This window comes from Candoia aspera, chromosome 5, assembly GCF_035149785.1.
Source record: "Candoia aspera isolate rCanAsp1 chromosome 5, rCanAsp1.hap2, whole genome shotgun sequence".
NCBI classification, from domain to species: Eukaryota; Metazoa; Chordata; class Lepidosauria; order Squamata; family Boidae; genus Candoia; species Candoia aspera.
This window is the reverse complement of record NC_086157.1, coordinates 68,740,713-68,761,147: the sequence shown is the minus strand read 5'-3', so window position 1 is coordinate 68,761,147 and position 20,435 is coordinate 68,740,713. Positions and strand designations below refer to the sequence as shown.

At 41.3% G+C, this 20,435-nt stretch overlaps 1 protein-coding gene across 5 annotated transcripts in view; it reads left to right on the top strand.

Moving 5' to 3' along the window:
• Positions 1-12,022, top strand: part of USP25 (ubiquitin specific peptidase 25) — a 78,508-nt gene extending 66,486 nt beyond the window's left edge. For all 5 annotated transcript variants that reach the window (XM_063305479.1, XM_063305480.1, XM_063305476.1 and 2 more), the window contains 5 exons: positions 598-676; positions 1,069-1,148; positions 7,753-7,876; positions 8,765-8,960; positions 9,700-12,022. In XM_063305479.1, coding sequence (XP_063161549.1) covers positions 598-676; positions 1,069-1,148; positions 7,753-7,876; positions 8,765-8,960; positions 9,700-9,872 — 652 coding nt within the window. In that variant the 3' untranslated portion in view covers positions 9,873-12,022. The remainder of the gene's footprint in view (positions 1-597; positions 677-1,068; positions 1,149-7,752; positions 7,877-8,764; positions 8,961-9,699) is intronic.
• The last annotated feature ends 8,413 nt before the right edge of the window (positions 12,023-20,435 follow it).

Genomic DNA, 20,435 nt, shown 5'->3' with positions numbered 1-20,435 from the left:
AGTTGCCAAATAAAAGTCTAAACAGCCAGTTCCTAACCTAGCCTTGTACTTAAACAGACATGAAAAATCAATGTTAAAATATGACTTCTTTTTCTATGATGCATGTTTTTACAAGAAAAGGGGGACGTTAATTTATCTCAAGAGAGACAGTTTGGCGTAGTGGTTAAAGACATTGGGCTAGAAGTTAGAAGACTGTAACTTTTAGTCCTACACTACATACAAAAAACAATTGGGTAAGTTTGGCTATTCATTGTCTCTTAGCCCTAGGAAGAAAGCAGTGGTAAACCACGTCCAAAATTTTTGCCAGAAAATTGCATGGACTTGTCCATATACCTGCCAGAAATCAAGCTGACTTGAAGCCCTCCCACCTGCCAAATTAAAGAACAACTTTATGCAGTTTTCCATCTGAAGCCTTGAAGTGGTGCAAAATCAACTTGACCTCATTTTAAAATAAATGTAGGGAATAGCAGGGCTATCTGAAACCAAAGCTATCAATTCTTTGCCTGGAATAATGTTTATTCCAATTATTCTCATGCTTGTTGCTCTGAAGCATGGCTAATATGATCTTCATTAATGCATTTTCTTTTACTTCCCAAGGTGCCGTAATATAATGAAAGTGGCTCAAGCCAAAATTCAAATGATAAAGCCAGATGAAGTCAATATGGAAGATTATGAGGTTAGGATTCTGTTTTGAAACTTATTTAGGAAATTGGAAAGAAAAAATGTATTTTAAAATCCTGCAGAAAAGGGAAGCTCCCCAGTATAGCCACAATTATTTTATAATCATTTGTTGGACATTTTTGGAAAACTAGTGGCTAATGCTACCTGGGTTTAATTATTAACTTGCTTGCAGTCAGCTTTATGTGTTAAACAGGAATTAAAAAGGAGTGGAAAACATAAGAAAATCCAAGTCAGTAAAATGTGTTGTACTTAAAAAAAGATTGGTTACAAGACATTGATTTGAATGGCTGTAGAGTTTTTGCTGATTTATTTTAAATAAATGTTAGGAAAGGAGAACAATTGTGAATTTAATATTTATTTATATATTTTTATATCATTTTTGTGCAGTGGTGGCACCAAGAGTACAGAAATTTCAGAGATACAACGATATATCTCATGGTGGGATTGGAACTTTTTCAAAAAAGGAAGTAAGAAAATCCATAAACATTTTTTAAAAATATATATATACTTGAAGCTTTACTCTAAAAAAAGAAAAGATTGCTAGGTTAAAACATAAATACTGTATTAAATCCGTAAACTTTATCGCATAGTACAAAATTCTCAGGTTATTTTCTCCACTACAACTTATCTTAATGGTAGATGATTCCTATTGTAGACAGTATATCAGTTTTACTCCTTTTTAGAGAAGGGTCAGGATATAAGTGAACAGTAGTACCTGAGCTTGCAGACTTTAGTTTCTTCTATAAACAGTGACCAAGAAATGCTGCTGCTGCTTTTTCTTTTTTGTTTCCCTAAAATATGAGGACATTTTTTAATTCAAAAAATTAAAAAATATATATATTTTTTGTTTTTAACAAAACACAAAATGGTTATGAAAGAAATTGTTTTATATTTGGAACAGAACTAAATCAAGAGATAACTTAATATGTAAAAGGATAGAGAAGCTTGTGACAGTATAGACAAATCTTCAGTTTTCATCCACGAAAATGGTAAAATTATAAAAAAATAAAACACATTTTAGGTCATCCTTATGCAGAAATACTGAAAATTCAAAAGGGTTCACAAGCTTTTAAGCACCACCGTATAATAGTGTTTCTGTGGGCCCTACACCGGTTACTGGTTGGTTTTTGACTACAATTTCAGGTGCTGATATTAACCTATAAGCCCTTTCAGGGACTAAGTATAGGCAGTCGCCGAGGATTGGACACAATTGAAAGGCAAACAAAACAAAAAAATCTGGATACCTGCATGTCTCCTCCAATCAGTATTCACCCAATCTTTTAGAACAGATAGGGAGAAACTACTTATAATCCCTTACTTTTTAGAACTTCAGGGAACTGAAGTTCGAAGGTGCTGCTTTTCTGTGGCAGCGTTGGTATCTTGAACAGCCTCCCATTGGTGATCAGGCTGGATCCTCCTTGCAGGTTTTCTGAAAAATATTAAAATCTCAATTGTTTCAGAGAGCCTTTTCTTAAATTTATACCTGATGTCATATTGTTTTCTTGTTGCTTTTCGTGTTCTATGTTTTTATGTAGAGGTTGGGTATGATTATACTGTAAGGTGCCAAGAGTTATCTTGTTTACAGCAAAGTAGAAATATGACTGACAAATAAATAAATAGTCATACATACACTGTGTGCACAATTATTAGGCAAGTGAGTATTTTGACCATATGCATCATTTTAATGCATATTTTCCACCTCCAAGCTGTATAAACCTGAATGCTTATTGGATATAAGCATATCAGGTGATATGTATTTGTGTAATGAGGGGGTGTGTGGTGTACGGAGATCAACACCCTATATCAAGGTGTTCATAATTATTAGGCAGCTTCTTTTCCTCAGGCAAAATGGGCCAAAAAAGAGATGACTGACTCTGAAAAGTCAAAAATTGTAAAGAGTCTTTCAGAGGGATGCAGCACTCTTGAAATTGCTAAGATATTGGGGCGTGACCACAGAACCATCAAACGTTTTGTTGCAAATAGTCAACAGGGTCGCAAGAAATGTGTTGAGAAAAAAAGACGCAAATTAACTGCCAAAGATTTGAAAAGAATCAAACCTGAAGCTACCAGGAACCTATTATCCTCCAGTGCTGTCATATTCCAGAACTGCAACCTATCTGGAGTGCCCAGAAGTACAAAGTGTTCAGTGCTCAGAGACATGGCCAAGGTAAGGAAGGCTGAAACTCGACCACCACTGAACAAGATACATAAGTTGAAATGGCAAGACCGGGCCAAGAAATAACTGAAGACAGATTTTTCAAAGGTTTTATGGACTGATGACATTAGAGTGACCCTTGACAGACCAGATGGATGGGCCTGTGGCTGGATCAGTAACGGACACAGAGCTCCACTTCGACTCAGACGCCAGCAAGGTGGAGGTGGGGTACTGGTATGGGCTGGTATGATTAAAGATGAGCTAGTTGGACCTTTTCGGGTTGAAGATGGACTCAAAATCAACTGCCAAACCTACTGCCAGTTTTTAGAAGACACTTTCTTCAAGCAGTGGTACAGGAAAAAGTCTGCATCTTTCAAGAAGACCATGATGTTGAGGCAGGACAATGCTCCATCACATGCATCGAAGTACTCCACTGCGTGGCTAGCCAGTAAAGGCCTCAAAGATGAAAGAATAATGACATGGCCCCTTTCCTCACCTGACCTAAGCCTATTGAGAACTTGGCCCTTCTCAAACGGGAGATGTACGGTGAAGGAAAACAGTACACCTCTCTGAACAGTGTCTGGGAGGCTGTGGTTGCTGCTGCACAAAACGTTGATCGTCAACAGATCAAGAAACTGACAGACTCCATGAATGGAAGGCTTATGACTGTTACTGCAAAGAAGGGTGGCTATATTGGTCACTGATTTTTTGTTTGAAATGTCAGAAATGTTTATTTGTAAATTTTGAGTTGTTTGTTTATTATTCTCACCTTAACAGATGAAAATAAACGAGTGAGATGGGGGAATTTTCATTTTTCATTTAATTGCATAATAATTCTGCACACTAATAGTTGCCCAATAATTGCGCACACATAGATATGCTCCTAAGAAAGCCAAAACCTCACTTTTACTTTCTTAAATATTCAGTTTGAGGCTTATTAACATTTTGGATTGACCGACAGCACTGTAGTTGTTCAATAATGAAATTCATCCTCAAAAATTGTTGTTTATTCATTTAGTCGCTCCCAACTCTTCATGACTTCATGGACCAGCCCACGCCAGAGCTTCCTGTCGGTCGTCAATACCCCCAGCTCCCCCAGGGATGAGTCCATCACTTTTGGAATATCATCCATCCATCTTGCCCTTCGTCGGCCCTCTTCCTTTTGCCTTCCACTCTCCCTAGCATCAGAACCTTCTCCAGGGTGTCCTGTCTTCTCATGATGTGGCAAAAGTATTTCAGTTTTGCCTTTAATATCATTCCCTCAAGTGAGCAGTCTGGCTTATTTCCTGGAGGATGGACTGGTTTGATCTTCTTGCAGTCCAAGACACTCAGAATTTTCCTCCAACACCACAGTTCAAAAGCATCGATCTTCCTTCGCTCAGCCTTCCTTACGGTCCAGCTCTCGCAGCCATATGTTACTATGGGGAACACCATTGCTTTAACTGTGTGGACCTTTGTTGTCAGTGTGATGTCTCTGCCCTTAACTATTTTATCAAGATTTGTCATTGCTCTTCTCCCAAGGATTAAGCATCTTCTGATTTCCTGACTGCAGTCATCATCTGCAGTAATCTTCACACCTAGAAATACAGTCTTTCACTGCTTCTACATTTTCTCCCTCTATCTGCCAGTTATCAATCAAGCTGGTTGCCATAATCTTGGTTTTTTTGAGGTTTAGCTGCAAGCCAGCTTTTACACTTTCTTCTTTCACCATCATAAGGCTTCTCAGTTCCTCTTCACTTTCAGCCAACAAAGTGGTGTCATGTGCATATCTGAGATTGTTAATGTTTCTTCCAGCAATTTTAACTCCAGCCTTGGATTCCTCAAGCCCAACTGGTCGCATGATGTGTTCTGCATACAAATTGAATAGGTAGGGTGAGAGTATACAGCCCTGCTGTACTCCCTTCCCAATCTTAAACCAGTCCATTGTTCCATGGTCTGTTCTTACTGTTGCTACTTGGTCGTTATACAGATTCTTCGGAAGGCAGACAAGATGACTTGGTATCCCCATACCGCTAAGAACTTGCCACAATTTGTTATGGTCCACACAGTCAAAGGCTTTAGAATAGTCAATAAAACAGAAATAGATGTTTTTCTGAAACTCCCTGGCTTTTTCCATTATCCAGTGGATATTGGCAATTTGGTCCCTAGTTCCGCTGCCTTTTCTAAAACCAGCTTGTACATCTTGCAATTCTAGCTCCATATATTGCTGAAGTCTACCTTGCAGGATCTTGAGCATTACCTTACTGGCATGTGAAATGAGTGCCACTGTTCGATAGTTTGAACATTCTTTAGTGTTTCCCTTTTTTGATATGGGGATATAAGTTGATTTTTTCCAGTCTGATGGCCATTCTTGTGTTTTCCAAATTTGCTGGCATATAGCATGCATTACCTTGACAGCATCATCTTGCAAGATTTTGAACAGTTCAGCTGGGATGCTGTCGTCTCCTGCTGCCTTGTTACTAGCAATGCTTCTTAAGGCCCATTCAACCTCACTCTTCAGGATGTCTGGCTCTAGCTGACTGACCACACCGTCAAAGCTATCCTTGATATTGTTATCCTTCCTATACAGGTCTTCTGTATATTCTTGCCACCTTTTCTTGATCTCTTCTTCTTCTGTTAGGTCCTTGCCATCTTTGTTTTTGATCATACCCGTTTTTGCCTGGAATTTACCTCTGATGTTTCTAATTTTTTGGAAGAGGTCTCTTCTCCTTCCTATTCTATTGTCTTCTTCCACTTCCGCGCATTGCTTGTTTAAAAATAATTCCTTATCTCTTCTGGCTAACCTCTGGAATTTTGCATTTAATTGGGCATATCTCCCCCTATCACTGTTGTCTTTTGCTTTCCTTCTTTCTTGGGCTACTTCTAGTGTCTCAGCAGACAGCCACTTTGCCTTCTTGGTTTTCTCTTTCTTTGGGATGTATTTTGTTGCCGCCTCCTGAACAATGCTGCAAATTTCTGTCCATAGTTCTTCCGGGACCCTATCTACTAAGTCCAGTCCCTTAAATCGATTCTTCACCTCCACTGCATATTCCTTAGGAATATTAGTGAGCTCATATCTAGCTGATCTGTGGGTCTTCCCTAATCTCTTTAGTCTGATCCTAAATTGTGCAATAAGAAGTTCGTGATCTGAACTACAGTCAGCTCCAGGTCTTGTGTAATGGTTGCCCTTATTCCCACAAAGCACAGACTCACTAGCCAGGGCTAAGGATTTCCGGTTTATTGAGAATAGAATGCATACACTGAAAAACACAGGAATGAGCACATGGCGTGCGAGGTAGCCGGTAAATACCCGCGGTGCGGACCTGGTCCTTCTCCACCCCCCATTGTCCCAAAGTCCTGATCCGGAGTCTTGATGGGCGATCAGGGTGCGATTCCGAAGTCTCGATGGGCGAGCAGGGGGATTAGCGCTGATTACCTCTGTCCTCCTCCTGTGTCCGGCGCAGGTGTGCCTCCCGATGTAATGCAGAGATGTCAGGGAGATAGGATGATGGCTTCTTGGGTCAGGGCAAAGGTATGGCTCCTTTGTCCTTTATTGGTATTTGCCTTTTAGTGGTTAAAGGATTATCACTGATTCCTTCCTCTTTCCTTCCCTTCTCCGGAAAGGCATGTCCCCCGTTGTGATGCATGTATCTTGTTTTTACCGACGGTATAGATGTCCGCCACCTTTGGCTGCAAAGGATGTAGTCAATCTGATTTTGGTGTTGTCCATCTGGGGAAGTCCATGTATAAAGCCGTCTCTTAGGTTGTTGGAAGAGAGTGTTTGTTATGTAGAGTGAATTGTCTTGGCAAAATTCTATCAGCCTATGTCCTGCTTCATTTTGTTCTCCCAGGCCATGCTTACCTGTAATTCCAGGTGTCATTTGACTGCCCACCTTAGCATTCCAGTCTCCCGTGATGAAAATAACATCTCTTTTAGGCGTGTTGTCCAGTAGGTGCTGCAGATCCTCATAGAACTGCTCTACTTCAGCTTCTTCAGCATCTGTGGTTGGGGCGTATATTTGGATCACTGTGATGTTAGATGGCTTGCCCTGAATTCGAATTGAGATCATTCTATCATTTTTTGGATTGTATCCAAGCACTGCTTTAGCCACTTTACTATTAATTATGAAGGTACTCCATTTCTTCTGTGGTCCTCTTGTCCACAGTAGTAGATCTGGTGGTCATCTGATGTGAAGTGGCCCATTCCACTCCATTTCAGTTCACTGACGCCCAAAATGTCTATCTTTAATCTTGACATCTCACCAATAACCACATCCAATTTGCCCTGGCTCATAGATCTTACATTCCAGGTTCCAATGGTGTGTTGATCCTCAGAACATGGGATTCACCGTTCACCACCAGCACCGTCGGCCGCTAGCCGTCCTTTTGGCTTTGAGCTAGCTGCGTCATCACGTCTGGGGCTAGTTGAACTCATCCTCTGTTCCTCCCCAGTAGCATTTTGACCATCTTCCGACCTGGGGGTCTCATCTTCTGATGGTATGCCGACATATCTCTGGTTGTACTGATCCATTTAGTTTTCACGGCAAAAATACTGAGGTGGATTGCCATTACCTTCCCCAGGGATTGCATTTAGTCTGACCTCCCTGACATGACCTTCCCGTCTTGGGTGGCCCTTCAGAGTTTAGCTCATGGCATCATTGAGGTGCTCAAGCTCCAGCACCACCACAAGGTAACGATCATTTGCTGAAGATCCTCAAAAATACAACTTGCCTAATAATTGTACATGCAGTGTAAGCTGGTCCCACTGTATTTTTCTCTTACAACATAAAAATCTGAGCAATCTTATTACTTTATTCCAATATTTTGTATACAAATGTAAATATTGATTATCTGGTTGTGTACACCAGATGTATATATTGTTATTAAAATGATTTTGATGGCTTTTGAAAATTTATTTTTGAAAATTTGTTTTCTAGTTTTAAAGAAGCTTTGTTGTATCTTATATGTGCATATCACAAGAACAAAGAACTATCATCAAATGGTTTGTATAGAGGGCACGATGAAGAATTGATATCCCATTACAGAAGAGAAAGTTTGCTAGTAAGTAAAATTCTTATTTGAGATTGCCTTGATTCCAGTAGTGTAGAATGTTCTGTTTTTTTTAATAAAATCATAATCAGTTTAAGAAAACATTATCAGTGATTTTATCAAATTTAATTCCAGCCTTGGTATTAATATGAGAGAAGTGAGGTAAATGCCTTGATTAAATCAATTTTCAGAGTTTTCAGCTTGTTGTTATCATCATCATCAGTGATAATGACCAAAGTAAACTGAAGCAATCTGTATCAAGAATAAGAATGTAGTTTGGGTGGAACTGTTACAATGGAATGACATTTGCAGTCTTGTTGCTATTGGCCAAACATAGCAAGATGATTGTTCCACCTCAACACATTTCAGGGCTGCTTGGTAGCCCAAGTGCCCATTGTTTAAATTCCCCCACTAACCTGAGTCATTTGAGTATTCCTCCTGCCTTTTCCTGTACCTGATAGTCTTGAGCTGGTTTCTACTAGATCACTGCTTCCACTGTCTCTAAGACAAGGCAGTGGAGCCAGAAGTCCTGTGGGAGAGAGGGAGAACTGTTAGAGCATGTTCTAACAGTTTTATCATGGGGGTGGGGATTACATAAATTAATTATTTTAGGAGATCATGACACCACAAATTTCGATAATCCCTGCTTTTATTCACCCTTCTTTATGACAATACATATCAGAAGACTTCTCATGTATATAGTCATGTTATTTGAAATGCGTTGCATTCTTTGTTACAGTGGGGTTACTGCTTATTCTTAAGTTTTTATATCTATACCTTCTAACTTTGCATGGGGAAAATATCTAGTTGAAAAACTGGATCTCTCTGGAAGTAGTGTGAATACTTACTGTTTTGTTTTGTTTTGTTTTGTTTTTTGTTTTGTTTTAATGTTGCATGAAGCAATTAAATGAGTGTGCTGCTACACAATTTGAATCTGGAGATGATCAACAGGTAAATAAGGGTCTGGAAATTATGAATGAGCTTATTGTCCCTTGTCTGCCTTTGTTGCTGGTGGATGAAACAGAGGAAAAGGATATTGTTGCTGTGGAAGATATGAGAAACAGGTGGTGTTCATATCTTGGACAAGAAATGGAGCGTAAGTTACTTCTAGATGTAATTTTTTAGACATATAGTAATGATACGATTTATAACTAGCCTGAATAAATTACATTTCCTGGATTTGCACACATCAGTTGAAATGCAAAGCAAAATATCTTGAATTTCTATTCACGTAGGAGTGATTTTAATGTATCCTTAAAGTTACTGTATGGGAAATGGGGAGAGAAATTGAGCTGTTATGGTGAAAGCAGTGTAATTATTGACACATTTTACCATTGATAGGCACAATCTATCAGGTTGACCATAAAGCAGAACAAATTTAATATATTCATCATAACATTGTATTATTTACATTTGTATATATACAAACTATGTATTATAACACCTAGACGTACATCATGTATTACAGTTAAGTATTTTGTGCTAGGTTGTCATATGAGCTGAACCACTGAATGATCCATCAGCTTCAGTGGACCAACTGATACTAGAGAGTGATAAGAAATGTTTTCTTATTATTAGCCTTATTCTTTAGAATGCATAATTCTCTTCATCCCAGAGGTGCCCATGTGGACTTGCAGCCACAGGAAAGCAGTTTTATAACTATAGCTAGAATCAGTCATCAGTCAGGGGTCTCATAAGGTGTTTTGCTTGTTTCTTGGTAATAGCAGTGAAAACAGAGTAAAAATGCTGTCCATATTCTAAAAACTATTTGCAGACTAAGAAATACAAAGTACTTGCAAGATGGAGGATAAATGCATACATTTTTGTCTTTACAGCTAACTTACAAGAAAAATTGACGGATTTTCTGCCAAAATTGCTAGATTGTTCTACAGAAATTAAAGGCTTCAATGACTCACCAAAATTACCTTCTTATTCCACCCATGAACTGTGTGAGCGTTTTGCCCGAATCATGTTATCACTTAGTCGAACTCCAGCTGATGGAAGATAAACTCTGAAGACCTTCCTTAAGCACACTGTATAAACTGTTTTTTTATTCTTTAACCCTTGCCTTCCTGTCACAGGATTCGCTTGTTGCTGCTATAGTTTTTAACTCTTTCATTTTAATAACTGTAAGAAAAGAAAGGACTGTACAGATGTTAACCAGACTGCAGGCAATATTGCTGAGAATCGCATGGTACTCAGTTCCTAGTCAGCCAAAATTCGTGCAACATTACAAGTCAGATTTATTTTGGCAAACCTGCTTTTTCGCCACTTATCTGTTACAGTATTATTTTACTTTTAACTTAAGATCCTTTACTTCATGAACAGTTTTCTGTTCAGTCTGGGCTATTCTGTTATTACATCAATTTTAAAGTGACCAGTGTAAAATACATGGTACCTGGTAGCTTGTAAATTACATCAAAGAATAAAAAAAGTTTTATTTATGGCTACTTTGGTTGCAAATGAATTATATTTTTTTTAATGGGAAAGGTATATTTGTGAATTATACACCTCTATTTTATATATGGTATATAGCATAATTGTTATATTGATATGATATAGAAGTGCAGGCAGGCATATGATCCTTGGAGAATTGTTGGTGTTTAAATTATAGGTTGAATATTTAGCATGCAGAAAGTTTCATGCCATTGCCCTCAGCCTATCAAGGTGTAATTCTCTGGTGGTGTCATTTGGCTGCCATTTCCAGAACCTAGTAGCTGTGTAAGCTAATAGATGACCCCGGTAGTGCCCTACCTGCCTATCTGGCTTATCTGCATCACAGAGATTTTGCAGGAGACATGTTCACAGTTCCTTAAATTGGAAGAATACCCATTGCACAAACAATCCAGAATGGAATTTTGACAGCAGACTCAAGGTAGAACAAGGGCAACAGGAATTACTCCAGTTTCCCATAATGTAGCTTCTATGTTTTCTATGTAGAAATATGATGAAAGGAAAATGAAATTCACATTTAAGGGTAATTTACATTATTTCTCATCTGTTGCTAGAAACATGGCTGACTTATTAGAAAAACACAAATTGATAGAGATTTTTAAGATTTTGAATTTACAAATATCAGTAGTATATTTGAAAAAACACTTTTCTATTATCAGTCATAATTTAAAATTTTAAATTGCACAACACTCCTAATGGCAACTCTTGCCAATTTTTCCTGTGCAAAGAAATGCTTATTTACATTAAATAACACTAACAGAAAAAAGCAGTGTATTGCTTTAATTTAGAAATGGTTTATGTTGCCAAGAGGTAACATTTTTTATATTTTCCAGCAAGCTTGGATAGAGTCTCAAGACTCCTTTGCAAATAATTTCTGCATTGATTGTGTTATTAGCAAATACATACAAATGAAAGAGGTTGAAAATGCTTCAGTAAGCACCTAAACATTAATATTTTCAATGTTAAGTCTTTAAGCAAGCAAACACTAAAGATCTCTCTTTTATAAGGAGCAATGCAGAACTGTTTTGACAATGTATATCTGTCCAAGGCACAACATGGTAGCTTCTACTTTGAGGAATGGAAACATCTGAATATGCATGATCATGATTTCTTCATTTTTTGCTCATAACTTGTTTAATTTCGAGGTATCACTTTTAGTTCATCTAATATGTCTTAAATTCCACAGTTTTTAGGGATTTGATAATATGACAAGAAAGGTATATTATAACAAGCAAAATATTATTTTATATATACCTTTGCAAATTACTCCATTCCCAAGATTCTGGGTAATATACAAAGGGAAATTACATTAAATCAAATTCAGTAAAACGTAATAGAGATCGTATAGGTCTATTGAATAAGACACAGGATCATTCTGTATAGCTGAATAATCTGCCTTTCCATGGAAATAAATGTAGCAGTATGCAAAAACTTACTTCAACTACACCCTGCCTTCCCTCCATAATGGAGCCCAAGGCAGCATATAACATTCTCAAAATTAATCAAGAAATTGACCTGCTTAATTTTCATAAGCTTGCTTATATCATGTGACTTAAGATTAAGTCCTGGATCTGGAGTCCTTTAAGACTCTTTATACTATTTTGTACTTGCAGTTTTGTAGTTCTGTTTCAGAAATGTATTATTGCTATGCTAATTCAAGTCATCAGTAACAAATTCTTCATAGAAGAGGATAAAAATAGATTTTTTTTAAAAAAATAGGCACAATGTTATCTTGACATTAGACTTTTCTTCTGGAATTACCAGTGCTTTATTTATTAAATATCTATTTTAAAAAAATGCATGATAGACAAACTGAACCAAAATATTTTCTTTACTGCTCTGTTGTTCCCCATCCCCACCTGTTGTGATTTCTTAAAATTTAAAATGCAAAAATCCATTTTAATCGACAGTAAAAGTGATACTGAGGCATTTTGGTGGTATTCTACTTTTGAATTAAATAATTCCTCATATTTGCTTTTGTTTCACAAGTGTAAGATTACTGAACAATAGCCTGAGTTGTCCTTTATTAATTATCTGTTATTTTCCATTTTGTTTCTCTGGGAGATCCTATTTCTTTATATAGGGCAAAGTAATTTCTTGACTAATGGAAAGTGCCTTTACTGCCTAAGTTTTACCATTCCTGAATAATATACAGATAGTCTTCAGTTTAGCGACCATTTGAGGTTATGACGGTCTAAAAACAAAAATAGCTTTGCGACCAATCCTCGCATTTATGACCATCACAGCATCCCACAGTCACATGATCGCCATTTGTGTGCTTTGCAACTGGCTTGTGACAAGCAGAGTTAATGCAAAAGGCAGAGGCAAAATTGTAAGTTGAGGTCACGTAATGTTTTGCTTAATGACCACAATGTTTCACTTAACCAAAGGAGAAGTGAGGTGGTAAGCCCATCACAGGTAAGCCCAACATTTTCCACTTAGTGACTGCAGTGTTTCGCGATGGAGTTGCTGGTCCCAACTGTGGTCACCAAGCAAGGACTACCTGTAGTATATTGTGCTGGAGAGAACTATTTAATCCCACTTTCAGCTGAATATGGAAAGTAATATTTAGCAATCTTAAAGTAGATGCAAGTATGGCTTATTACTTGAAGCTCAGAGGGAACTGGCCATTTCTGAGTGAAATATTTATTTATTAAATTTATATCATCACCCATCTCCCCCAATGGGGGACTCTGGGTGGTTTACAATAAAATAACACTTAAAAACATAACCACCTAAAAATTACCATTAAAATATACATAAAAACAAATGTAAAATCCAAGTGGAGATGGAACACAATCACTAAGAGGTGCTATGGTGCCAGCCATCCCCAGGTGGAGCTATCACTCTCCCCCTCCCAAGCAAGGCGGCAGAACCAGGTCTTAAGTTTCTTCCGGAAGTCCGAGAGCAAGGAAACCTGTCTCAACTCGGGCAAGATGTTCCAAAGGGCGGGCGCCATTGCAGAGAAGGCTTGCCTCCTGGACCCCGCTAGATTAAATTCCTTTACTGATGGGGTCCGTAGCATGCCCTCCCTGCCTGACCGGGTGGGATGGGTCGATGTTATGGGGACGAGACGGTCCCTCAGGTACCCTGGTCCCATGCTATGTAGGGCTTTAAAGGTGATAACCAACACCTTGAATTGGACCCGGAAGCAAACTGGTACCCAATGCATCTCGTGTAACGGTGTCAAATGGGCTGATTTTACACCCCTGGTAACTGTCCGTGCAGCCGCATTCTGGACCAGCTGAAGCTTCCGAATGCTTTTCAAGGGTAGCCCCATGTAGAGTGCACTGCAGTAGTCTATATGGGAGATGACAAGGGCATGAGTGACTGTTCAGAAGGCATCTCGGTCCAGGAATGGGTGTAGCTGGCGCACTACGCGAAGATGTGCAAAGGCCCTCCTGGCCGTAACTGCCACCTGCTCTTTGAGCAGAAGCCACGAGTTCAGGAGGACCCCCAGGTTCCGCACTGGTTCCGAATGGGGCAGTGCCATCCCATCCAGAACCAAAGATGACAACTTCCTGGAACGCGAAGGGCCATCAATCCACAGCCACTCTGTCTTACCAGAGTTCAGTTGAAGCCTGTTGTTCCCCATCCAGGCCCCCACAGCCCCCAGGCACCTGGAAAGGGTGGAGACCGCATCACTTCACCGAGGATGGAGATACATAACTGGGTATCATCAGCATATTGATGATACCTCATCCCATGGTGACGGATGATCTCACCCAGTGGTTTCATGTAGATGTTAAATAGGAGAGGAGAGAGTACTGAACCCTGCAGCACCCAACAATGGAGGGGTCGAGGGCCAGATCTCTCCTATCACCACCAATTGCGAACGGTCCTGGAGGAAGGAGGTGAACCAGTGCAAAACTACACCACCCACCCCCAACCCCCTGAGCCGCCCCAGAAGGATACCATGGTTGATGGTATCGAAAGCCCCTGAGAGGTCCAAGAGAGCCAGGATGGATGCACTCCCTCCATCCCGCTCCTGCCAGAGATCATCCATAAGTGTGACCAATGCGGTTTCTGTCCCATATCCTGGCCTGAAACCTGACTGAAAGGGGTCCAGATAATGTTTCCTCCAAAAATCTCTGGAGCTGCAATGCAACCACTTTCTCAACCACCTTTCCCAAGAAGAAGGTGGGAGACAGGGCAAAAATTGCCCAGTATAGTAGGGTCCAAGGATGGCTTCTTGAGGGGGTACACCAGCACCTCCTTAAAGGCAGCTGGAAACACCCCCTCCCTCAAGGATGCATTAACCATCACCTGGACCCAACCACAAGTCACTTCCTGGGCTGATTTTATCAGCCAGGAAGGGCATGGGTCAAGCTGACATGTTGCATTCACAGTCTGGAGAATCCTGTCCACTTCCTCAGGCCCAACAGGATCAAACCGTTCCCAGATAACAGGGTAAGTACATTCCCCTGGCATCTCCCCAGACTCCACTTCACACTTAGAGTCCAACTTAGAATGGATCTGAGCGATTTTATCCTGCAGATGCTGTGAAAACTCTTCCGAACAGCCCTGTAGGTGGGTCTCTGGATCTACCTGACCCAGAAGAGATTGAGTGATCTTGAACAGGGCCATCGGACAGCATTCTGCAGATGCAATAAGAGCAGAGAAATATTCACATTTCACCGCTCTTACCAGCACAAGGTAGGTCTTAATAGCGGCTCTAGCTTGTGTTCGGTCAGATTCAGTCTTCGTCTTCCTCCAGCGATGCTCCAGATGTCTCTTAACCCTCTTCAAAACTCAACTCCTCCATAAACCACGGGGAGTGACAGGTTGAACGAGGCAAGAAAGGTCGCACAGGTGCGATACTGTCCAAGGCCCCAGCTGTGGCCCTATTCCAGGCCGTGGTTAGGACCTCCACTGGACCATGCAGCAGGCCCTCGGGAATAACCCCCAGCTCCCTCTGAAACCCTACTGGGTCCATCAGTCGCCAGGGGCAGACCAATCGAATGGGTCCAGCCTCTCTGTGGACCAGGGTGGCACAATAGAATCTCAGGGTCACCAGGGCATGGTCTGACCATGACAATGGGGACAGACCTAACTCTCCCCTCAGATCACATTGCCACTGCTCAGACAAGAAAACCAAGTCCGGGGTGTGACCACTGTCTCGAGTCAGGTCCCGGATAATATCACCCTTACATTAAAAAAGCTACCTTGTGTGGATTTAGAAGATTGGACTCTCTAGTTCAGGGATGTGGTCACTGTGACAGAAGGTCTTCTGGATTTCTAGTAGTTTTTCCCCCCCACTAGATCTATCTAGAAATACTTTGGATGAAAGCTGGCAACTTTATGCAGTCTGTGCTGTCCCACTATCACCTTTTCTTTTAGAAACAATCAGAAATAATATATTCATATTTATAAGGAAAGACACATGTATGTAGTCAATCTCACAAATATTTTAAAAAATCTTGCAATAATAAATATCACACATAAAGATAATGAAAGGACAGTTATTAAAATTCTCAGTTGCAATTCCCTAAGCATTCTTAATTGCATTAAAGGTTCTCTTTCTTTTGAGATGAAAGCCTTTTTGTTATAAATAAGCCACCCAATTAATAAAAGAAAGATTAACTGTTCCCTAGCCCTCTTCTTTGCAGCCAAATGATACCAGAAGGTAACGACCAAAGCCTTGGTTACTGACATCCTACTGTCTTGAGGTACTACTTTTCAGAACACAATATGTACTTGGACTCTTCGTTTTGCCTTTCCTCATCTTTCCCACCAGGTAAGTAAAAAAAAAAAAGCTCTGAGAGGTTTTTGGAGGGTAGAATGGGAAAAAGAGACAGGAACTTTCTGGACATGCAGACAGGGTTCTCTATTTATAGTGATATTTAATACATGCACCGCTGAGCTGCCGATCAGAAGGTCGGCTGTTCGAAACCGCGCGGCGGGGTGAGCTCCCGTTAATCCCAGCTCCTGCTCACCTAGCAGTTCGAAAACATGCAAATGTGAGTAGATCAATAGGTACCGCTTCGGCGGGAAGGTAACGGCGTTCCGAGTCGTCATGCTGGCCACATGACCCGGAAGTGTCTATGACAACGCCGGCTCCAAGGCTTAGAAACGGAGATGAGCACCGCCCCCTAGAGTCGGATTCGACTGGACTTTACGTCAAGGGAAACCTTTACCTTTACCTTAATACATGCAGTGACCTTAGTTTAACAAACTATACATAAAAGTTCTTCGCAGATCATTTCAAATGGAGCTTTTTACAATGTCTTTATCTCTTCCTTCCCTCTCACACAGCTTCTTTCTGTGCTTTCACTTCTGTTCTGTTCTATGGAGGAGAACAAGAAGATGGGAAAGTAACTTTCCTGGGCTTCTTAGATTCCATCATCTTTGTCAGACTTTGTCTTCATCGACTTCTAGTCTGTTGTCTGAAAACTGCAGTCCTTTCCATCAGCTACTTAACTCAGCAGATTACTCGAGTCCATCTTGCTCCTGCTGAATCTCCAACTACAGATTCCTCCTTGATACAGTATCACTAATCCATACTGTACAAAAACAGCTCCAAGAATGCCCAACAATTGGCTTCATTACTTAATGCTTCTGCCATTTTTAAATGTTTACAGCTAGGTATGCCTGCATTCAGCTGTTCTTCAGGCATGAAGCTTCTCTGTGTCTATGACACTGAGCCTAATTTGGGTCCACAGGCAAAAAACACTAACCTTGAAACCATTATATCATCTCAAGCCCATCAGAGAAACTCACCTTGCCACAGAGGTGTAGCTTCAAATTGCTTGGAAGACTGTATTTTCCAACAGCTGCTTTCACACACCACTTCTCAGGAGGAAATAGATTGGCAAAATACCTGGAAGTGCCACTTAAAAAGCCTCAAAGCAGTAGCTTCTGATAAGTTGGATTGTTTTCCCTGTCCTTCTGTCAAGAGGAGATAGGGTCCCACAGGCCCAGAATGTAGAAATGCACAATCAATTTTAAACCATCTCAAGCATGAGGAAAGCTATTTCAACCTTATCTCAAATATTTTATCAATCTATTTTGAGATTAGAAAACTTCCAGTGAAATCTGAACAACCTGTCCTTTGTATTGTTACCTATCAGAAAGCCAGTTTCAGTACCCTGATGGCTTCAAGTGACCATTCCACAGAAAGGAGCAGGTTCTCATTAAGTGGGTTGAAATCAGCTTATGGGTCAGAGAATCCCCACCCTTTTGTGAATGAAATAATGAAAATAATTTTCATTAAATAACAAATACATTAAAATTTGGGATAGCCATTCTAACACTATAAAAGTCTAATTATAATTGTCTTAACTGCTGGCTTTAATAAACCCCACACATATTAAAAGTATGTCCCATAGTTGTCCAAAGAAAACCTTCCACAAAACAGTGTCACTATTGAAAAGACCTGTTATTGGCCATCCACCACCTGATTCAACCTGAAAAGCCAGTAAGTAAATGGCTTTCAGGGCATATATAGACAGCAATCCCAAGCTGTAGGCATTAAAAGTAAAAACTAAAGCCTTAAACTACAAAAGTACAAAAAGGCCACTGTAAAGCAGAGTTCTTCTTCATGGACTATAATTCACACATGGGTTATGCCCCTTCACAGAGCTTATGAACTTTAGTAGGATCTGTGCTTTCCATGAAAACTGTACGACTAGTGACTCCCTCTGAACCCGTTCAGTTTCATTTCACTATTATACTGTTAGAACATTGGTCTTTCAGCTCCAGTTCTTAAATACAGACTTAATGGACATTCAGAAATAATAGACAACCACTGTCATGTTCACCATTTTGATGTTCTGTTAACATCGTAACGTTTCACATGTCAACCCGTTATTCTGCGTCCTACATGCTTGAACGTTTGCTGGTATTTTCCATTGTTGCTGTGCTCTTTATTTTGCTACTTTGGAATGTATGTTTGGGTTTGCAACTCTGTTCAAGGTTACTTTCCCAGGCAGATGTAACGGTTGCTAGCACCTGGGAGGGGGTGGTTGCTAACGAGCGCTCGGGGCGGGACTGGGTTGGAAGCAAGGCTTTTAAGTTTGTATTTGGTGCACTTTTGCTCATTCTCAGCTTTCTCTGTATTTGCATACTATTCCTTTAATAAATCAGTTATCTTTAAGCCCGGGCTTGTGAGACTGAGTATTTGGGATTAGGCAACCATTACATTAAGCTGAGAATCATTTAAACCATCTTCCGCTAGCCCCATCCAAAGTTTGAATAACGGGAGCACTAGCAATGACAGAACCTCAACTACATGAGAGTGAGGGGAGCAAAGAGGAGCCGGACGCGACAAAGACCCTGGTAGCTCCGACCTCGCGAGCCCAAAGGGCAGCACGTCGAGAGAAGCGGGATGCTCAATTGGATGAACTATTGTTGGCGGTGCAGGGTGCCACAAGGGGTGAACTACAACCCAAGGTGGAAGTAAGAACGGGGAGGGGATCACCGCAGCCATCCTGGGAACCTGAAATCCCCTTATCCCCAAGGGTGGTGGTGACCACTAGACCCCTAGAGGAGCCCGTCACCTCTGCCCGCATGAAGGCAATAGAGGACAAAATGGACATGATAGTGACCCTCCTGAAGGATATTCCCAGAGGGTCGGGGTCCCTACAGGAAGATTGGGAAGAAGAGCCCTCTCAGCTGGCTTACCCGAGAGAGAGGTCCCCATCACTCAGGGGAAGAAGTAGGACTCAGGCTTCCCGACAATCGAGGGGAAGGGAGTCGAGAGCAACGAGGGAGAGGCCACCACTGGGGGCTCGACGCACATTGATGTTTGTGGAGCCATCGCAGCCGGCGGAGCTGATGAGGACCTTTCCACCATTTGGGGTAAAGTTTGATGGCGACCCTACCATGCTCTCTTTCTTCATTACCAATGCTAGACATTACATGGAGGATTGGGGGCGATGCTTTCGTTCGGAGCAGGGCAAAATTAATTTTATTGCCAACAAGTTGAAGGGGAAGGTAGCGGATTGGTATGTGCAGTTATGCCAAGCAGAAGCCACAGAGTTAGAGGACTTTGATGAGTTCCTGTGGGCACTAAAGCAGCACTTCGAAGACCCCTTGGCCCAAGAGAGAGCAAAAACCGCCTTGAAAAAACTTTATCAAGGAACCCTCTCCGTCGCAGACTACGCTTTGGAATTTAAAGCCCTGGCAGGAAAGGTGGAGGATTGGTCCCAGTCGACTTTAGTGGAAATGTTTAAACAGGGCCTGGAGATAGAGGTCCTCCAGTGGGCTTTGTGTCGGGACGACCCCAAAACGTTGTATGGGTGGATTCAGTTGGCGGGCAGCGCGGAAAATGCTCTACAAACGTTCACCCATAGCAAAGAACTGAGGCAAACCAGAGTTAGTAGGGGGGCTCGTGCCCCTGGATTTCCAAGCCGCCCGAAAACGAAAAGTTGGGAAGAGGAAAGGGAACGACGATTTGCGAAAGGGCAGTGCCTAAGATGCGGGAAAGAAGGGCATCGTGCCACTTCGTGCCCGAGGTGCAGACCGGAGGAGCGGCCGGTGAAAGCGCCGGGAAAATCGCCAGCATTACCGCGTAAGATGAGAGCTGCCTGCGCAGAAGTCGACCCTGCAGAACTCCTATTTGGAGAAGAGGAGGAGGAATTGCATTTCGACCAGCCGGCAGGAAAAGGCTACCACCTGCTCTGAAGGGCGCCATTGGGCAGGTGGAAGAAACCGGGCGCGACCACGATTCGGTGAGTGGGAATTTTCCTACACTGACTGTCAAAGTGAAATTGGGATCTAGAACCAAAACTGTTGAAGTCTGGGCTATGCTAGATTCGGGCTGTTCACGTTCACTAATGCACCCCGATGTTGTAGCCGCCCTAGAACTGCCCACGTTTCCTTTGCCACGACCAATGATCTTCACGCAATTGGATGGAACTATGGCTGGGGGGAAAGCGGTTACCCACTCCACAGGAATTGTAGCTTTGCAAATGGGTACCCATTGGGAGAAATTGCCTTTTGTCATAGCTCCAGTGGGGGGTCCTTTGGTTATATTGGGAATGCCTTGGTTCGTACAACAAAATCCTTTTATCAACTGGTTGCATAGAACTGTAACATTTGCTGATGGGTTTTATAAAGCACCAGAAAAGGACTTGTTGGAGGACATTGAGGGTGGACGGGTGGTTACCACTACTGT